Here is a 19566-nt window from a genome sequence, read left to right as displayed (position 1 = left end):
TAAATCTCCAAGCAATGAGCCCTCTTCCTCCTTAGCATCTCCCACCTCCCAGTGCCACCAAGACATTTAACCCACCACCTGGTCCGCCACCTCTACTTGTCAAAAGCATCCCAATGGGGACAACTCTCTACATCTCCTGCTGCCCTTGCAATTCGAGTGGCCGTCAACTCTGCCTAGGTTATAGCCAACAGGCCAGCTGAGCCCTGTGTTCCACTTCTGCTCCCTAACAATGCATCCTCCCCACAGCAGCTAGAAGGATCCTTCCGAAACACAAATCGGACCCCGCTGCACCACTGCTTGATGCCCTCCAGTCGCTTCTCAGGGACTTAAACCCAAACTCCTTTGGCCCTCAAGACCCTCTGATCCCGCCTCCCCCTCCAGTCCTGCCTCGCGCCAGCCTCTCCATCACTCACTGGCTCTGCTCACATGGGCTTCTGTTCCTTCTAAGCCAACAGGGCTCTTGTGTTCATGGCTTTGCACTTGTTGTCTCCCTTCCTGGACACTTGTCTCTGCCTCCTCCTCATCTGAAGAGTCATCTCCTCAGGAAGGCGTTCCCTGGTCCCTCTCTCTGCAGTGTCCCTGCCCCCACTACCCATTGAGCCTGCTGCATGTTCTCATTTGTTTGGTTGCAGGTACATAGCAGGTACTTAATAAATACTTGCTGATTTAAATTCATGGGAGTGAGAAGTCAAGCAGGCTATAAAGTAAGCTTCCATCATTAACACTGGAAAAAGGTAAGTATTACTGTTTCTCTATTGTACACATGGAGAAACTGAGGCTTTGGAAGGTAAGATGCCTTGCAGGAGACCACACAGCAAGAGGTGGCACAGGAGCCGGATCCAGCCACTGACTCCAGAGCCACCTTCTTTATGTGACACCAGACGGCTTTCCATTGCATCCACGTTCAGTGCACACGGGAACACGACACGGCCCACTTCCCCAGGAGGAGGCTGAGGCTCGGGAGGTCAGGCACAGCCAGCTGAATGTCAGACAGCGGGGGCGGCAGGGCAGCATCTCCCACCAGACCTGCCTGATAACGGAGCACCGATGTAACCACATCCCTCCACCATGAAGCCCTCCTGAAAGGCCTGCCGAGCGGCAGCCTGATGCCTCAGCAACACTAGGGGGCTGAGCACCACTCCCCTCAAACAACCCAAAGAAGTTCTAGTTCACCCCACAGCCTGTAAGACGCCTGCCTGAGCTCTGCTGAGCTCAGTGAAAACCTGTGCTCATCAGCTTTCCCATCAGCGTGCCAGTCTGGCTCCCAGAAGCCAACCTGGAGGGTCCTGTGCGCGCGCGCAGGGCAAAGTAGGAAGGCGGGTCCCAAGCAGGGACGATAAAGGCAGGAAGTGTGAGGGCTCAGAAAGGGGTTTACTGTGGATGAATTCACCAGGGTCCAGAGGGGCCCAAGGCTGCAGGGGCTCAGTAAACTTCACTGCTCCATTTCCACCTTCTGGCCCGGCCTCCATCGACCTCCAACTTCTCCTTCTGGCCTTCTCCAAATGCTCCAGGCCACCCTCCTCTGAACTCTCACACAGTCTCGTGCATCTGCATTCGCTTCCATAGGCTCTTACACAGTTTTCTAGCTATTCTCTCTAGGAAGGTCTGTCCTACCTTCCGAATATATGCAGGGACCTGCTTAGTGACAGCCACCAAGTGCATATCATGTGTCAGGCATCGTGCTTGAAATAGACATTTCTCCAATCCGCATATCACACCTGCTGGGTACCTATTACCCTCCCCCTCTGACAGATGAAGAAATCCAGGCTCAAGGAACAAGCATCTTGACCAGTGTTGTTCCGTCAATGTTAGAATCGGGTTTCAAATGCAGAAGTGTCGAACAGGTGCTCCCTCCGGCCTGAATCACGCTGCCTTTCACACCAACGGCCTCTCGCTAAGCACCTGCCAGCTACCCAGTGCCTGCGCACTTTCTCCCCATCTCCCATATTCACTCACGGGTGGCCTTGCTCCTTCGTGAGGAGGCTGAGGCTGTGAGAACTGTCGTCCAAGGTCACTGCAAATGCATGGCAGAGCCGTGAGTGAGACGCTACCTGACCCCTCAGCCCACCTCTCGCCCCAACCCCACCTGCAGGGCAGTGTTGCAGCAATGTCCCCTCACTTTGCATCCACTCCACTTCCAGGCACACAGTATGTATTTACTAAACGCCTCCTGACCGAACTCACATGCAGAGGAGACGGGCCAAGTTCTGATGCAAACTAACCACCTGCGGTGGATTCTGAGCCCAGCTCCCTCCCACTTCGTTCTTTGACAAGTCACAACTTCCGTGCCTCAGTTTCCTTAGGGGTGACAGGTGGATGATCCCACCTAGGCTGGCAACCATGTAAGGCTCTGCTGGGGAAAGCATGACCTAACAGATGGAAAAGGCCTGAAATCTGCCCTCACCATTAAAAGAAAATCCCATGAGTCTTTAATTGCATCTGCTCTCCAGGGTTAGGAATTTAATGTATCTAAAATTTCCTATAATCCAACGAAGACGACAGAGGGCCGACGGGAGAGGAGTGTGGCCGGCAGGAGGAAGGAGGGAAGTCACAACAGATGCCCACAAATCCAGACCCCAGACCTTTGGCTTTGAAATTGTATCACTGTTCCCCTGTGGCCTTTCAACACCAAGATATTGCTCCAGAGGGGCATGTGGCACTTACCACACATGCGATTCTTCCCACACGGGCGCCAGGAGCATCGTGGGGCCACCCTGAGTTTATAGGAAGGCCTTGTAACCGAGCCGGCCCAGGAGGGAGAAACCAGTGATCGACCCCACAGAGGAGCAGGGTGGGAAAACTGATAAGGAGGATGAAGGGGCAGTGACACGAGGAAACCCATGCTGAGCAAGAATGGCCTCGGTGTCCCCCAGAACCATCTGTGTGCCCCAAACCAAAGCCATCCCTGCATGTGGCAAACCACCACGTCTCCTTCACGTCTAGATCTTTTGGGACATCGACAAGTCTACCTGCATATAAAATCACTTAGTTTCAACTTGTCCTTTTCCCCAGATTCAGGGTGTAAATGGTCATGAGCCGCCAAGATCAAGGCCAGTGAGTTCCAAGATGTATTCTAAGGAAAACTGGTTCCATGAGATGCTCTGCGACAACAAGGCTGCCCTAACACGCTCTTCTATCCCTCAGGGATTCACGTCATCTGCGAACTTCTTAACAATTCTGACGTGCTTCAATGATCTCTTTAATTTTGCCTAAAATAGCCCTCCCCAAACTTGTCTGACCACACAGGAGACAGGGCAAAGAAGGAAACACAACTCAGGAAGAAATGCACATGGAACCTCGAGGCACCCCTGGGGGGCCCAACCGGGAGAACTGAGAAATTCCTTTCTTTTGCTCAAATCTAGTTTGCTTAGTAGGTTTTTGTCACTTGGTATACTTGTGCTAACTAATGGAGAATCACAATTGGTTTGTAAAATGACTCCAGACAGGTGGCTGCGAGTCAGACAGGAAAAATGTGGAAAGCACACAGAATTCATTCAGGCAGCAAGGACATTAGTTGAATCCAATCAAGTGGCAAAGGAAATTAGGTACAACCTGGGATGGGGTACAGACGTCCATTGACCCAAATCAGGCGGTAAGTGCTGAAAGAGGTTACGAAAACTGATTACGACTGGAACTTGAAAGAAACCCAGAGAATGTGTGTTTACTGTGTGGTGAAACAAAATTCCAGCTGAGATGCTCAAGGGACCCTGATGATACAGCAGAAAGAAGTACAGTGGCTCTGGAACAATCATTCTGGAATACTGATTGGTCATTCCTGTGTCCCGGTCTTGAATCTGAGTGAAATGAACTATATGATGGTCCTGAGCCCACCAGAGATGATAAACCTACTCCCCTTAGTTGGGAGTAAATGCCTTTAAATCCTGGGAAAGGTTTAAAAAGATGAAAGGAGATGATGAAGTAAATCGTAATATTAATACTTGAGTTGAGGATGAAAGTTCTGTGGTCACTGGGATAATCTCTGTATATTTCTAATATTGAAAAGAATATACGACATATTAGAGAATCCGAACACAGTCTTGTGATTTCTATTTTAACTGAGCACTTACTTCTGGCTTGAGATTTTAAAGACGAAAGATTTAAGAATTGGATTCAGACTATGAAAAAAATTGGAGTGTTTAAGATAACCTAATTTATGACATTTGTAACTTTATTTGATTTGCAAGAGTTGTTAAGTGCTTAGAAAGCTTTTGCTTGTTGGGCTGGTAAGTCTGCCCTGTCAGATATTAGAAGAGCCCAAGGAAACCAGGTATGTGAAATTTATTAATGCAGTCTAAAATATTTAAGGATACTTCTTTACCCAAGTTTGCAAACAGTACTGATTGTTTAGTTAAATTCAACTTGTTAAGTCTGAATTAATAAAGTACTCATCAAATAACAAGTGGAAATGATCTTAATTTATACAAAAATACTTGATTTATAGATGAGATTTGTAAGAAAACCTAGGTTTAAAAATTAACACTTCAATAATTGAATAGGAAAACCTAATTAACTCTGAGAAGTTCTTTTGGGGCACAAAAGCACTCCTCTGACATCTGGGAAAATACTAAAGCAGATTTCATTTTGTGAATGAATGAATGATTTTTACATGAATGGCCAGAAGAATAAATGAACCCAAGAGAGCATCTTCTCCCTTCCCCAGTATTCCCCACTCCGGCTCACCTTCACTCTACATTGTAAGACCCCCAAAGCTACTCCAAACTATTGCAAAAATTGTAGTGAAAACAGCATTGTGTCAACAGCCTTGGGAGACAAGCAGAAGCAGCCTCTTCCCCTGCCTCAGGTTCTATGACAGGAAACTAGAAGGGATGTGGGACAGAGAGCTTGGCTGGCTTCCCTGTGATTGTTTTTTTTTAAGTGTTTTTGCATTTCAAGACAGCACTTTCATGGCTACGCCCTATGAATCCTTTGGCTGAGACATCTAGAGAAATGGCAAGAAGATGCTTCCATTGATTCCTCAGAACCATCAACACAAAAGCATCATTTCCTAACCAGATCACAGCCAGGTCCCTTTTTCTCTACTCAGTGACATGTCCTCTATCGATCTAATCAGATAATGGCACAACTGGAGACAGGTGATCAGATTTGAAAACGACTTTCACCTGCTTTTAGCCAATGGGTGGGTGGAAGGAATTTCATCAAATATTTACTATTTGACTTCAAGACTTCTAAACTCAATATTTTTGGATCCTAAGCTGAGGCCCTGAACTCAGATGTTCATCTCATCCAGTCAGCCAGTGCCCTCTACGTGCCAGGCATCCAGTCAGCCAGTGCCCTCTGGGTGCAAGGCAGTGGGGTTACAGCGATGACTCAGAGTTGTCCCTACCCTTGGCAGAAAAGCCAGTGGAAGTGACCAGTAGAACATATAGCTCAGACACAAATGAAAATGTAAAATAGGGTACCAAGTGGAAACTGCACTGGTTCGAGATATTTCTACAGCCTTCAATATGTCCACCAGCCAAGAGCCAGCACAAGGCAATAGTCTGCCATGTGCCAAGACCCAGGGCCACCAATGCGCTCTGCTGTGCTGCTCTCTCTCCTTCAGTGCATGGAAGCGGCAAAGGCAAGGAGCCAGGAGAGCCAGGCCCTGGCCTCAGTCTTCCCCAGGACTGCTTTCTGTTAGAGTTCAGACATGTCACTTCCTCTCTCGGCCCCAGTCTCCTGGATGAGGGAGCTGGACGGAGCCATGCCAAAGGTCGCTTTCTCACTGACATCCTGTGAGTTTAGGCTCAGAGCAGTTGGGATAAAGCCAAGTGGGCAAACTGAAGAGCATCTCCTCCCATTCAGTAACAGCTGCCAAACAGGCAAGCGCACCTTCTAGTCTCTGGGCTTCCTCGTTGCTGATTTCACCCCTCAGATTATTTTTTTTAAAGCCCACACAAAGTCTTTGAAGTATTTGGAATTGGTGCCAATATCTTACGCATAGGAGATAATAACTGCCCTCTTTAGAGAGATGTGCTCTCCCTTTGACACAATCACCATCTCAGCCTTTTCGCTCATATATGCTACCTGCTCGGCCCTGCAATTTGAGTTTGCAAACCTTCTTATAGAGGCATTCCAACCCGATCCACAAGAGAGAGTCTGCCTTAGACCATGCTATTTATCCACAAAGCACAGGATGCAACCTTACTTAATACTTATAGCCACTGTTGACCCTGTTTACCAAATGCCAGGCACTGTACGGGCCACATTACACACATTATTCCGCTCTCCTTTTCCACTGGATGAAATGAAGGCTTAGGGCCCAGAGCTCATCAGAAGGAGAGGATTCAAGCCAGGGTCTAAGGACTCCATGCAGCCTCGCAGCTCTTCAGCATGAGTACATACAGATGGGCTTCAAAATCTGTCTGCTAACCAGCCTAATCACAACAGCACCTCCGGCTGCTGATGGCAGCCAAGGGTATCACGGAGAGACCCACCTTGGTCAAGACAATGCATTTTAGCCAGAAGCAAGGCTCTCGAGGCCTCGATTGTTTCTCTACTACCTCGTGGAGAAACACAGACGTGAAGACAAAAGCCTCTCTGAGAATGACCAGAAAATCCATCCAGAAATGAAAAGGCCCAGAAAACCAGGAGATCCAGTTTCAGAGTCTTACAAGAGATGCTGACATCCCTGTGTCAGGAATTCAAATGCCACTTGGCGGGCTTAGAGCACAGTGTTAACAGCCCAAACACAGGCTACCTGCAGGTGAAAGAATCATAAATTATTCCAGCTTCTCACACTGTGTTTTCCTCACTGCTGTGGGGAGGGAACATTCCACAGAAGTGAGGCGGGAAACCCGCTTTCACCAGGCCCTCGAATTTGGTCAATTGTTAATAGAGAGCTCTTCCTGGCAGTATCTAGATGGAGCAGGAATCTGCGATGGTTCTGAATTAACGCATAAGTATATTTACAAGTTCATCTCCCACGAAGCAAAAAGGCAAAACAGAATCCCAAGGTTGGAGGGATGATTAAACAGATTTTTCCACCAGGATTTACACGCCCAGGCATGAGGAATCTTGGCTTTCAGCAAAAGACTGACTCTGAGAAAGGAGTTACTGAAGGATCCAGAAGGTCATTACACTTTTCAAATGGACTCCCTGTGAGATAACGTTGTTTATTCAGGGGAAAGACATGCTAAATAACATTGTAAAAAAACCAGACTGCAGATACACACTGGTTCTCTGCTCACGAATAAGCCACAGCACGTTAGCCAGATGAAGAGCTATTAACTGTGGTTCTGAAAAGCAAGCTTCATAAAGCAATGGATCCTGACCCCTCACAAGCCCCAAAGACCGGGTTTACTTCCAGAAGGCCCTCACGGTCCTCAGAAACAGTCTGGGCCGGCCCTGCCCCGCTCTCTGCCTCTCTCTCCTGGTGACTAAACCCACACGGCAGAGCCAGCAAGGGTTGTGTCCAGGCCTCATGTGCTCGCTTTTCCAGCTCTCTGCAGAATCACAGCAGAGCCCACTCACAGGCCCTGTGCCCCCACCAGACAGCTGTATTCAGTTGCAAAAGCCCAGACTGGTGGAACTTGTTTTCTGGCTATTGTTCAAGGCAATTGTTCCTGTGAAACCCCTGGGCCCAGGCGGAATGAAATCCTTTGGTGTGGATGAGTGAGCAAGCCCAACCGTAGGCCTGGTAGGAACTCCTGGGGAAGAGAATGGCCTGGCGACCTACCTTTCCCACCACACAGGTATGTTAACTATTTCCTCCCCAGGAGGTTTGCTAGAGAGCATCATCTCCTCTAAGCACTGCAGGGGCCTATGGAGAAAACCCCACCTTCAAAGAACGCAGCAGGGCTCCTGCAGAATCCTATGTTTCACCGTCTATCAACTGTAACTGAAATTTAAAGTTGTCCCAGACCCTGTGCTAATTACATTGCATGCATTAGTTCATTTAATCCTCACAACTCTATAATTACAACACTTATTGATGGCTTACTTATGCGCCAGGCCCTGTTACTTAAGTTTTCCCCTGGGTACCATGGGATATACTAGTACTATACCCATTCTAGACATAAGACAATTGAGGCTTAGAAAGGCCCAAAGCTTATATAACTAAGAAGCATTGAAGCTAGGACTCAAACACAAATCCAAGAGTGTTCAACCACCTCGTTTGTTTATTAATTTGAGGCAATTTAATGAATACCTCTCATGTGTATGACAAGTATGTCAAAGGTTTCCACACCAAAAAAAGATACAGTTACTCGAAAAAAGCCACAAGCAAGCCACCTCTCCCCAGGTTTCACCTCTGGGATCAGCCTACATGATTTCTAGTTCTGGAGCAAAACGTCCTAGAACTTGAGCTGGAATGAAGGCAAGGGCAGAGTCAGACACTAACCCCAGCAAATTTCATCTCCTCTAGCAGTGGGCCAGAGCACCACTAAGCCCCGAAGGCTCCAGATGGAGGCAGCACAAGCTCTGGAGAAAAAGTAAGAGAGACCTGTGATTGATGCCCGGCCGTGCCCTTCACTTGGTCAGAGCACCTTCACCTCCAGGAGACCCAGGTACTTCCTGTGTAATGCAGTGCTAAGAACACGAGTCCTCATAAGCCCTCGGTACAGACCACACCGGCTCTCCAGGCACACAGGACACAACCAGCTCATGTCAGCTGCCGTCCAGGATGCAGGGGACCTGCCGGGACTGCAGGAAGGAGATGCAGGCCCACGCTGTGAAATAGATGATAAAGTTTTAGTGCAAGAACGTGCTTCTTCCTGCTGCCGTCAATGGACAGTGTCCCAGGGGAGAAGCAGCTTCTACAGACGGTGCCAGGTGCAAGGCCAATCACTCGGGGTGGAGAGAGGGAAACGCGAACCCATAAAGAGGGCTCCAGGGGGATTTAGCTGCCTCAGAAGGCCCGGGGGTTGAGTTTCACCCCATAGCACCTTTGTCCCGTTTTGGTAACTCATTCCTCCAACAAGTAGGTGGTCCTCTGAGCAGGCGTGAAATTCCTCCCTTTGGCTCCAGGGCTTGGTCGGGTTAGAAACCCCCCAGGGGCTCCGGGGCTCCCTCCAGATGCCTCATACCCTCATTTTCACAATCGGCACCAGCGTGTCTGCTGACCTCAGCTACACAAAGCCCTCTCTCCTCCAAGGCTCCTCCAGAGAGGGCTGCTGACATTTGGTCCACTGCCAGCCGGCTTTTGCCAAAGACCTCAACAAGCCCATCCTGGTGTTCTGTTTACCAGAAGACACCTGGACCCTAAACATCAACAGAATTCAGCATATTACATACGGCTGATGGAAATAACAGGGAACACTGACCCCTACAAGAGGACAAGTTGTACCAGGGGGCTCCCGGCACCTTGCTAAGCACTTACATACATCATCCCACACACTCCTCCCCATCACTCAGGAAGGCACAGACTATTAACGTTCCCTTTTCACAGAGGTGGCATCTAAGGCTTACAGAGACCAGGTGACCTGCCCAAGGTGCTGGAGCAAATAAACGGAGCTGGATTTGAACACAGATCTGACAGATTCTAAATCCCAAGCTCTTTTTTTTTTTTTTTGAGGAAGATTAGCTCTGAGCTAACATCTGCTGCCAATCCTCCTTTTTGCTGCAGAAGGCTGGCCCTGAGCTAACATCCGTGCTCATCTTCCTCTACTTTCTATGTGGGACGCCTGCCACAGCATGGCGATGCTATGTCCGCACCTGGGATGCGAACCGGCAAACCCCAGGCCGCCAAAGAAGAACGTGTGCACTTAACCGCTGCACCACCGAGCCAGCCCCCCAAGCTCTTCTTACACATTAATTCAACCTAAGCAGAGGGAAGAGGCTTCTATGGAGATCACAGTCACCTAAGAACTCAGAATTCCCACCTGTTATCCAAAAAGCTCAGGACACTTTTTAATGCAACCAAATTATTCTTAAAACACCTCCAAGTAGTTAAAGAAAAGTGGGAGGAGGAGGCAGCAAATCCCAGCCAGGGCACCGGCTGGCTGCCGTAGGTCCACGAGGTAGAGGGGATGCGAAGTCCCTCCTCAACGCCATCCCGTCATATTTACCTCCCAATACATCCTAGGGGTCTGGGAACCTGAATGCACAAAACAGAACAACTGCCTCAGGGCAGCAGAGAGAGGGCTGTCCCCACAAACCAAGCCGGCCTCACTCTGCAGCCTGTCAGGGGCCGGCCCTAAAGCTACCCTTTCTGGGGTAATGGGAGGGCGAACTCAGGTCGAGAAACAATCACTCAAAATCAGTTTTGCAACCAAGGAGCCACTCAGCCCTGGCTAATGAGCCACCCGCAGCACACCTGTGAGCAGCTAGAACCAAGCATGGGTCAGCATGAACACAGAGGGTGTGCAACCTCTCCCTCCAGGACTCAATAAATCCAGCTTCTCAGAGGCAGGCCCAGAGGCCAGGGCCCAGCCGCCCCAGGCCAGCTCCAAGGCCCTCCACCTGCCCAGATGTGACTGTCACTTGAGCTCCTGCCCCCTGAGCCAGGGACAAGCACAAATCCAGTCACAGATCCATCCACCTGCCCAGACGCCTCACAGAGATCAGAGAACTCCCAGGCACGTCCTGCTGCCAAAGCAGAGGTGCTTCTTAATGCCCGGCCCCTCTCTCCCAGAAACAAGCAGAATCTGAGAAGCCCAGGCACTCTCGTGAGTCCTCCACAACAAGAAGTGCCTTTCATCCAGTGGCGCACACATTTAAACTCACAGATGAAACCGTCTCGAGCCATCTGCCAAGGTCAACAAGGAAGGTGGAGTGGTGGGGTGGACGTGGGTTCCAATCCCAGCTTTGCTTCCTATTAGCTGTGTGACCTTGACCAAGTTACTTAACCTCTCTCAGCTCCCACTGCCTCGCCTCAAAATTGCGAAGAATATTACTGCTTTGCAACGAAAACTAAATGAGACAATGTCTGTTAGATGCTTGGCAAGTGGTAGGTGGTAATGAACACTGTTTTCTCTTCCCCTTGTCTGGCTTAAAAAATAGAAACGCTCCTCTTTGGGCAGCTGGATAGCAGCCCTAACAAACAAGAAAAGTACTCATACTTGCATCTCCCATGCCATCTCTCCTGGAGCCTAGTTTCCAGAAAAAAACCCACCCGGTAATTTGCAGTATTAGGAAACACAACCGCAAGTTCACCCGGCTTCTTAGATTCCAAACGAAACCTCCAACTGCAAGTCATTTTAATCAGAGCCCTCTGAACCACTAAGCAGCCCTTGCCTGGAGCCCACACTGCCTCTCTCCAGCTCCTCCTCCCCAAAACAGCACAGTTTCCCCCTAAAAACCTGCAAGAAGAACCTAAGACAGTTGGGTGATCAATACTCAGTATTTCAGGCTCAGCAGCCTAATTTGATAAGATGGTCTGGAAAATACTGCCATTTCCTCAACGTCCAGGTGACCGAGGACATTGGGTAACGCTCCAGCTTCCTCTGACACTAGCAAGGTTAGAACCAAAGGGGATGAAGGTAGGACGGAGGAGGATGCTGAATTTCCCGACCAGCAACTCCCCTAGCACAGAGCCCACCGGGATTGTGGCAGCTGCACCTCTGGCTGCTCTGCCCAGCTTTCCAGTACCATCCAAGGAACAAGGCAGCACCCGCACCACACCCTGCCCCAGGCCCCAGAAATTTTAGGAAATCGTCCTACCTTGTCAGGTTCCTAGGCCAGAGCATTTCACTATATCGTGGTCTTTAGAGAAAGCGGACAAAGAAGCTGAATGGATCTCATGATGGCAACTCGTCAGCCGCAGGGAGCCAGAGCTGAGCCGGAGCCAGCCCACGCCGGACCAGGGAATCCCAGGCGCCCACCCGACAACTCTTTGACTAAAGGACCCGCTGGAGAGGGATCACCATCCCCCTGCCAGGGAAAGAAATCCGATCCGCCAACAAAATTAACCCCTGAAGTGCTGAGGGAGTGAGAGGTCAGGCCTGAGTGCCAGTATCAAGTCAGCTGTGAAAAGTTTCAGCAAAGCAAAAGCTAACAGCAAACTCTGCAGCCGTTACCGTAAAGCTCCGAGCGGGAGGGCCCTCGCCATGGTCCCAGGGGAGTCTGTAAGAGCAGGGCAAGGTGAGTAAAAGCTAAATGTGAAAAAATATTTTGAATTCCCACGGACTGTGCTAAAATGCTGGAGGAAGTCTTTTAAGCCCAAAGGGCTGCTTTTAATCATGACACAAAAAGCATTGACAGTAACACTTCTTAGCTCTTTCCATGGACTACTGACTGCAAAGCGCTTGACTGCAATTTAGCCCAGAGAACTTCTGAGCCCAAAAGGAGAAAAGACATCTATTTGTACAGTTAATAATGACATACATTGTTTCCGGTGATGTCAATTTTGATGCAATGCCAACGAAAATATGCATTAATTCCTCATGCTACCTATTATTATAATTGTTAAAGACTCTCCGTCTGTGCATGGCTACTCTAAACATTATGGTACAGCGTCTGGGAGGGGAGGTGGGACGTGAGAGCCCCAGCACTGGGATGGGAAGGGGTTGCACCACTAATCCCTCTTAAAGCCTGCAATCAAGGAGTTCAGAAGGAACCTTGTAAACAGATGCTTCTAACAATGAACAACTGTTTTACTACTGAGAATTCAAAAGCAAAATTATGTTATAGCCACAAGCTTTTATTTCAAAATGAATTAGGACTAAGATGCTCTCCAAACCCCCTACTCCCTCTCCAAAAATCCTACCAGTTGGCTCCTGGCAGCTTTCAAAGACTTTCCTTGAGTAAGGCTCTCCCTCTGGCCTGGGCCGCCTCTCCAGCAGGACGGGGGAGTAGGGTGTTGTGTGTGTTGGGTGGGGAGGGAGGTTAGGAAGGAAGCAATAACTGGCTCCAAGCAGGGTCTCTGTGTGGTCAGCATTTGCTCAGCAAACAGAAGCCTTTCAAAGGGGAATGAAGAGCCATTCCTCCCCCACCGAGAGAGAGTATAAAAGGTCAGCTGGGGAGGAAGCGAGGGTCTAGGGGGCTTCCCAGGTGAATGCAATGCAAACGTGTCCAGGAGCAGAGATTCTAATCTTGAAGGGGTCCCAACCGATGTTAATCATTCACATCTCACCCCTCAGGCCCTCCCCCGCCAGCATCTGCAAGGGGAGCGGGATGCGAGGCCAGGGCCCGGGAGGGGTGCATTTGGGGGGGTGGGTGGTTAGTCCAGATTTATTGAGAGACAAGAGTCAGGATGGACCCAAGCTCTGGCTGACAAAGCTGCTCTAAGCCATTTGTCTTCCCTTCTACGCTGTCCCTGGACTGAATTTAACCTTACGTCATGACTTGTTTGAAAATCTGGCTGACCTCTGGGTTAATTTGGGTGGAATGGGATGGTGACTATGTATATGGAGACATATACATAAACACAGACGTACAAATATATACATTTTAAAAAATTCCAATGTTGCTAGAGTTGTTCTTTGTTTTTAACGTAAAAAGCCAGATTAACTGCCAAGATAAACTAAGGGATGTCTATCCATTCATTTATTCATTCATTCAACTAACTGATACTTACTAAGCACCTGTTAATCACAGTTCTAAGTGCTAAGATACAGTCAGTAGTCAACAAAACAGACAAAAATTTCCATACTCTACTTGAACTTGCATTTAGTGGTAGAACTATAAAATAAATGAGACAAATGTAAATCATACAGTATGTTAGTGATAAATGCTAAGGAGAAAAAGTAATGTAGGGAAGAAGACGTGACTTGTCAAGGGGAGCTAGGGAAGGTCGGCTGAGGGGATGATTATTACTATAGACCCGAAGGAAGTGTGGGAGCTGATTATGTGGATCTCTGGGAGTAAGAGCCTTCCAAGAGAGTCCTTGCAAAGGTCCTGAGACAGGATATAACTTGCACGTTCATTCCAAGAACCCAGAGCCCAGTAAGGCTGGAGCAGAGTGAGCAGCGAAACAAAGGGAGCCTAGAGGAGGTCAGGTCAGAGGGACAAGGGGTACAGGGAGGGAGGGAGGAGGGTGCCTGAGGGGAGCCTGGCAAGTCACTGTAAGCATCTTGGTTTTTACTCCGGTACAAGATGCACCAGAGGGTGAATAAAGGAAGTTTCTCCTTGTATAAAAGTTCGTGTAAATCTCCTACAACACTAAATATATCATTTGGATTGTGCACAATTTTTACAAGGGTGAGTTTATTGCACAAGACAATCTGCTTTAAGGGTCTCTCAGTCGCTTTCTGTGGTTAAAAGTAAGAATCCTGTCTTTAATAGGAAAAACTGAATTCTTTGCAGCTACAGGTTCGAATGTAGCTAGGGCTTTTCCACGCTAGGAGAGATAACAATCAGCGAGGCTAAGAGACCCAGCAACAGCAGGAGAGAAAAAAGGAAGGTAGGTCGATCCGCTCCAGGTAGGCAGATGCCCTTTGGTGCTTTTCAAAGAGCCCGTCTTGCCCTGTCGTTTCTCAACCTGATTTCTAAACAGGCCAAATTCCAAAGACCTTCTAGAACTCAGAACAGTTTTCTCCATAAAAACAATCTTATCAATGATGTTAAGGTTCCCAGGTTAACTTTGAGTCATTTTTTTTTTAACCAAAAAGTAGCTGAGAAAGTCTACCTAGGTATCGAAGAGTAGAAGAAAACCTTATTCTTGGAAATAGAGTATGTAATTAAAGAAACAGAAACCACTGAAATGAACCTAAAAAGATGTTCACTTATAATAACGAGCACTTTATTAAAACAAGACTCATGAAGACACTTTACTTCCTCCCCTCCAATATCATCCGTTTCTCCCTCTTTACTGAGAAATGTATCAGCCATCTCATGAAATACAACAAAATCTGCTCTGACCCATGCCCATATTCTCCTCCGTGACATGCTAGTCTGTGCTCCATGTTAGAGCAAAACACCTCAACACAGCTGTCTGCACTCCAACACCTATGGCCCACTCTCTCCCACCCACCAGGCAGACTTGTGTCCCCGCTACTCCACTGAAACCACTTTCTGTTTCTCCTGAGAACATCAGTGGCTTATTTCTTGCCAAAGCCAATGGTCAATTCTCTACGCTTACTCTGAGTTTTCAACAGCATCCAGCACCCCCAGCTTCTTGCTTCCTGAATGGGTCTCTTCTTGGTGGCCATGCCATCATCTGCAGCTGGTTTCTCCCCCTCACTGGCTGTGCCTCTGAGTCGCCTTTGCTCATCCTCCTCTCCTCTCCAGACCTCTAGGGTTCTGTCCCTAGTTCCCTTCTCTTCTCTACCTAGTCTTTTCCTAGGTGGTCTCATCCATGCCTTCAAATACTAGACATATGTGGACAACTCTGAAGTTTGTTGCTCTAGCCTGGCCCCCGTGAGTACTCAACACATCTCAAATCTCAAGCACCTGATATAAAACTACTGCTTCCAACTGTCAGTCTGTCTGCACCCTTACTCCCAAAGTCCTCGCCATCTCAGTCAACGCATGACTATCTTTCTTTACTTCCTCCTATATAATCCATCACCAAGTCCTTTTGGCTATGCCTCCCCAACACACCTTGACCTGATCACTACTCACCATCTACAGTAAGATAACCTTGGTTATCATCTCTCTCCTCCAACACTCGGCTTTCCTCTTGCCTGCTGGATCCACCATCCACACATCGACGACAGTGATCTTTCTCAAGTGGACCTCAGATCGGGTTACCTTTCTGCCTAAGACCCTCCAATAGCTGCCCAGGAGCTTAGAATAAAATCTACATTTGTTCCCTTTGCGTAGAAGAGATCCGGCTCCTGCCCACTCCCTCTGCCACTCCGCCCTGTCCCTCATCATGGTCAAATACAGGGTTCTCGTGGGCCCTCGAAGGCACCAGGTCTCCTCCCACTTCACAGGCTCTATGCTGTGGCTACTTCTACCTGAAAGGTTCTTCCCCACATCTTCCATGGCTGCCTCCTTCCCATGGTTCAGGTCTTGGTTGGAATGTCACCTCCTCAGGGATGTCTCCCTAGACTCTGGCCTAGTAATTTTCCACCACATGATCTTCTTCATGGAACTTACCAGTCAGCACATTATCTTTTTTAGATCGGGGGGGGGGGGGAGGGGGGTGGTGTTTATTGTTTGCATTTTCCAAAAAAAAAAACCCAGCAAGGTCCTTGAGGACAGGAGTGCTGTCTGCTTTCGTTCTGAGCGATCTCCTCCAGTGCCTAGGGCACCGTTAAGGTGGTCCTGGACCAAGTGATTAGAGGAGGACAAAACAGGGAACTGAATGTTCTGTGTAGTCTCCTGGGGACTTTTGGTGCTTTCAAGGACTTTAGCTCAATGGTTCTTAATTTTTTATTTGGTCAGAGATCCATTTCCATTTGAGAACCTCACAGAAATGCAGGTCTGTCTCCCTGTAGAAAAATGTATATAGTCATGTGCTGCATAACAATGTTTCGGTCAATGACGATGGTGGTCCCATAAGATTAGTACCCAATAGCCTAGGTGTGCAGTAGGCTCTAGGTTTGCGTAGGCACACTCTATGATGTTCACACAGTGACGAAATTGCCTAACGATGCATTTCTCAGAACTTATCCCCGTCATTAAGCGAGCATGACTGTACAGACATTTTGTACACAGTTTCAGGGGATTCACCGGCCTCCCGAAGCCTATCCAGAAACCCGAGGGTAAGGGCAGCTGCTTCTGAATTTTATGGCATTAACTTCATACAAGATCTAGTTTCACTTTGATACCATGATTCTTTGTTTTCTTAATTTGGGAGCCAGTCTGACCCTCATTGAGGTCGCTTTCTTCTGACTGGCTAATAACAGAACAAAGAGGGAAAAGAAGGAAAGAAGGCTCTCCTGGATGAACAAGAATGGGAAGAAAAGGGATTTAAAGAAGATCTGTGACAATGAGGAGCATCACATTGCTGCCGTGGAATTTTACGAAGTGTGGTCTGTAGTAGGCGGTGGGAAGGGCAGAAACACTCCAGCAGTCTTTAGCAAAGTCTTCAAAGTACGGCAGTTAACACTTGGGAGTTTGTGTTTTTTTAACAAAAATTAAAAGAAACTATGCATCTTTGGGGTGGAAAATCAACAATATTTAAAAATAGCCGCTTAGTGCCTAGGCTGCACCAGACAACAGACTGGACACTGGGAACATAAGGATGAGTAAAAGAAAGCGCCCCAGACCTGGTGGAACTGGTTCCTCAGAGGAGCCGAACAAGGAAGATCATTCTGGATGTTACGTAAAAGTGATGAAGGAAATAAACAGTGCTGAGAAAGAGAGTCATGGGAGACACTTCCTTTTGAGAGAACGGTCAGGAAGGGCATCTCAGGAAGCGACACTTAGGCTAAGATGTGAAAGATGAGAGGGAGCCAGCCAGCCATGGAAGGAAGGAAGCCAGGAGTGTTCCAGGTGGAGGGGACGTCAAGTGCAAAGGCCGGAGGGAGTGAAGAGCTGTGTGTCTGAGGAACTGAAGGTGGCTCCCACACTTGGAGCCTGGGGTGAGGGGGAGGTTAACGGGAAAGAAAGTCATCCTCTGGAGAACTCCAAATCCTTCAGTAACAAGGGATGCAGAGAGGCGTCAACAAAGAGCTTTGGGGATCCAGTCAGGGTGACCCTGCATCTCCTGCCTTCTTTCCCCGTTTCCTCAGTTCTTTTCTGGGGCTCAGGACCTACAGGAAACGTGAGAAATCCCCCTTTCCTGTCGAGGGGCTCATGCAGAATCTGCTCCACTGGTCTTGGCCTGGTTTATTCTTCACATTTACACAGACTGTGGATCCTGCCCTCCTTTTCCAGAAAGGAGGCGATACTGTCTTCTAATCTTATTCTAAAGACACAATAAGCTGTGTTTCAGCTTCAGTGTCTTATCTTGTGGAGCTGCAGTTTCTGTTACCTTCAACTGGTTAATTCCTAGGATTGTCTGCAGCCCACACGGTGGGTACTCGCACGTGAAAGCACACACACACTCCTCCATCCTTAAACAAAAGGCTTCATTCATCAGGCAGAGCATCCAATCTCTTATCCGTGTTTACTCCCCTCCCATTCAAAATCTGAAACCCGAGGCTTGTTAACAAAACCTCAGACAGAGCAGGCTGGAGAACACAACCACAGGTGCCAGCATCTTCCGCAGAAAACCTCGAACCCAGACTTTCCATCCTCAATGCAACATCAGAGGTGCCTTTTCTAACAGGGTGCCAGTTGACTACAAACCAGCTCCAAAATGGCAGCACTTCCAAACAAAGGACGTGTGAGGCCAAAATTATTTTTATTGATAACAATAATTCAGATTTATAGACTTCACTGCCTATAAATCTCATCTAATTCTCAGAACTGTGCTAATGTGTATTACTATCCTTACGTTACAGGAAAACAAACTGGAACCCAGAGAATTTAGATGACTTGCTCATTGTCATACAACTGCTAAGGGTCAGGCTGAAGCCCATGACTTCAGATGCCAAATCCTGGATTCTATGACACCACAGTGTTTAGGGTAGTGAACACTTTCAGGTCACTATGCTAATGGACGACACTAAGACATTTAGTGGCCAGAGCCATTACCGTTATCTCAGAGTCCTTTAGCTGATTCTAACACTTTTGGGCTCAGTCTAATTTAGATACACCCTTTCACCAAACTGCATGATATAATGGATTCTCCTGTATTTCCAGTGACTGTTCTCTTTAAAATATTAGCCAGGTGTTGACTAGCATGTGCCAGGCATGGTGCTTGTGTGATACAAAAAAGGTCTCTCTCTCCCCTCATGAAGCTTATAGTCTGGTATGTGTGGGAGTGTCAGGCAGTCAAATCGAAAATAAATATATTTAATTGAGCTGGCCATCACGGTGGCACAGCAGTTAAGTGCGCACGTTCTGCTTCAGTGGCCCGGGGTTCACCGGTTCGGATCCCGGGTGAGGACATGGCACCGCTTGTCAAGCCATGTTGTGGTAGGCATCCCACATAAAAAGTAGAGGAAGATGGGCATGGATGTTAGCTCAGGGCCAGTCTTCCTCAGCAAAAAGAGGAGGATTGGCAGCAGATGTTAGCTCAGGGCTAATCTTCCTCAAAAAAACATTTACTCGCAAAGCAGGATACATGCCATGAAAGAAAAGAAGAGAAAGGTGTGAGCACATCTTATAGGGGAGAAGGGAAGATTACTGTCCATAAAGTCAGAAAATTCTGTGCCCAGGAATGCTGTGCTAGGCGGAAAGCTGACAATTTGGTGGAAAATTTAAAATTTGTGCCTAGATGTAGGTTTCTACATAGTAAAATCTAGATTATCCCATAAAACCCCATCCCAAGACCCTTGGCTAACAACAGCAGCCACAAAATTCCTTTGTCATTGTCCCCACAGCCGGTGAGAAGTGGCAGTGGATTAGGAATTTGGTCCAGCAGGCGTTTCAGGGAACAATTCAGACTTGGGCTGTCCTGCGTCTTTGGTCATGTTAACAAGACTGCGTATTTACAAGTAACTACCAAGAAAACTCAAAGAGGTGAACTCACGTGGTGATTTGGTCTTTTAAAAAAATTAAAGGAAACTAAAAATAATACCACTGGCTATAAGAAGTATTTTTATAATGGTGTTGTGGATATGTAGGGAGAATTCTGAGAGTTTGAATATTTATTTTTGCAGCTGCACTGTTATCTCTATTAAGATGGATGGGTAATGAAAAAAAAGCGGCCAGAGCCGCTTTCTGGCATTTCTAATGTGGCTGCAGCTG

At 47.9% G+C, this 19566-nt stretch overlaps 1 protein-coding gene across 11 annotated transcripts in view; it reads right to left on the bottom strand.

Moving 5' to 3' along the window:
- NAV2 (neuron navigator 2) overlaps positions 1 to 19566 on the bottom strand; it is a 706055-nt gene that overhangs the window by 75951 nt on the left and 610538 nt on the right. The window contains exon 1 of one of the 11 annotated variants that reach the window (XM_014863248.3): positions 11602 to 12172. The exons of the other annotated variants lie outside the window; for them this stretch is intronic. Within the exon in view, the coding sequence (XP_014718734.3) occupies positions 11602 to 11627 (26 nt within the window). The 5' untranslated portion in view covers positions 11628 to 12172. Of the gene's footprint in view, positions 1 to 11601; positions 12173 to 19566 lie in introns of those variants that run through there. 11 annotated transcript variants of the gene reach the window in all.

Source organism: Equus asinus, chromosome 20 (genome assembly GCF_041296235.1).
Source record: "Equus asinus isolate D_3611 breed Donkey chromosome 20, EquAss-T2T_v2, whole genome shotgun sequence".
Taxonomy (NCBI): Eukaryota; Metazoa; Chordata; class Mammalia; order Perissodactyla; family Equidae; genus Equus; species Equus asinus.
Note: the sequence above shows the minus strand (reverse complement) of the source record. Positions and strands in the feature narration are given on the sequence as shown.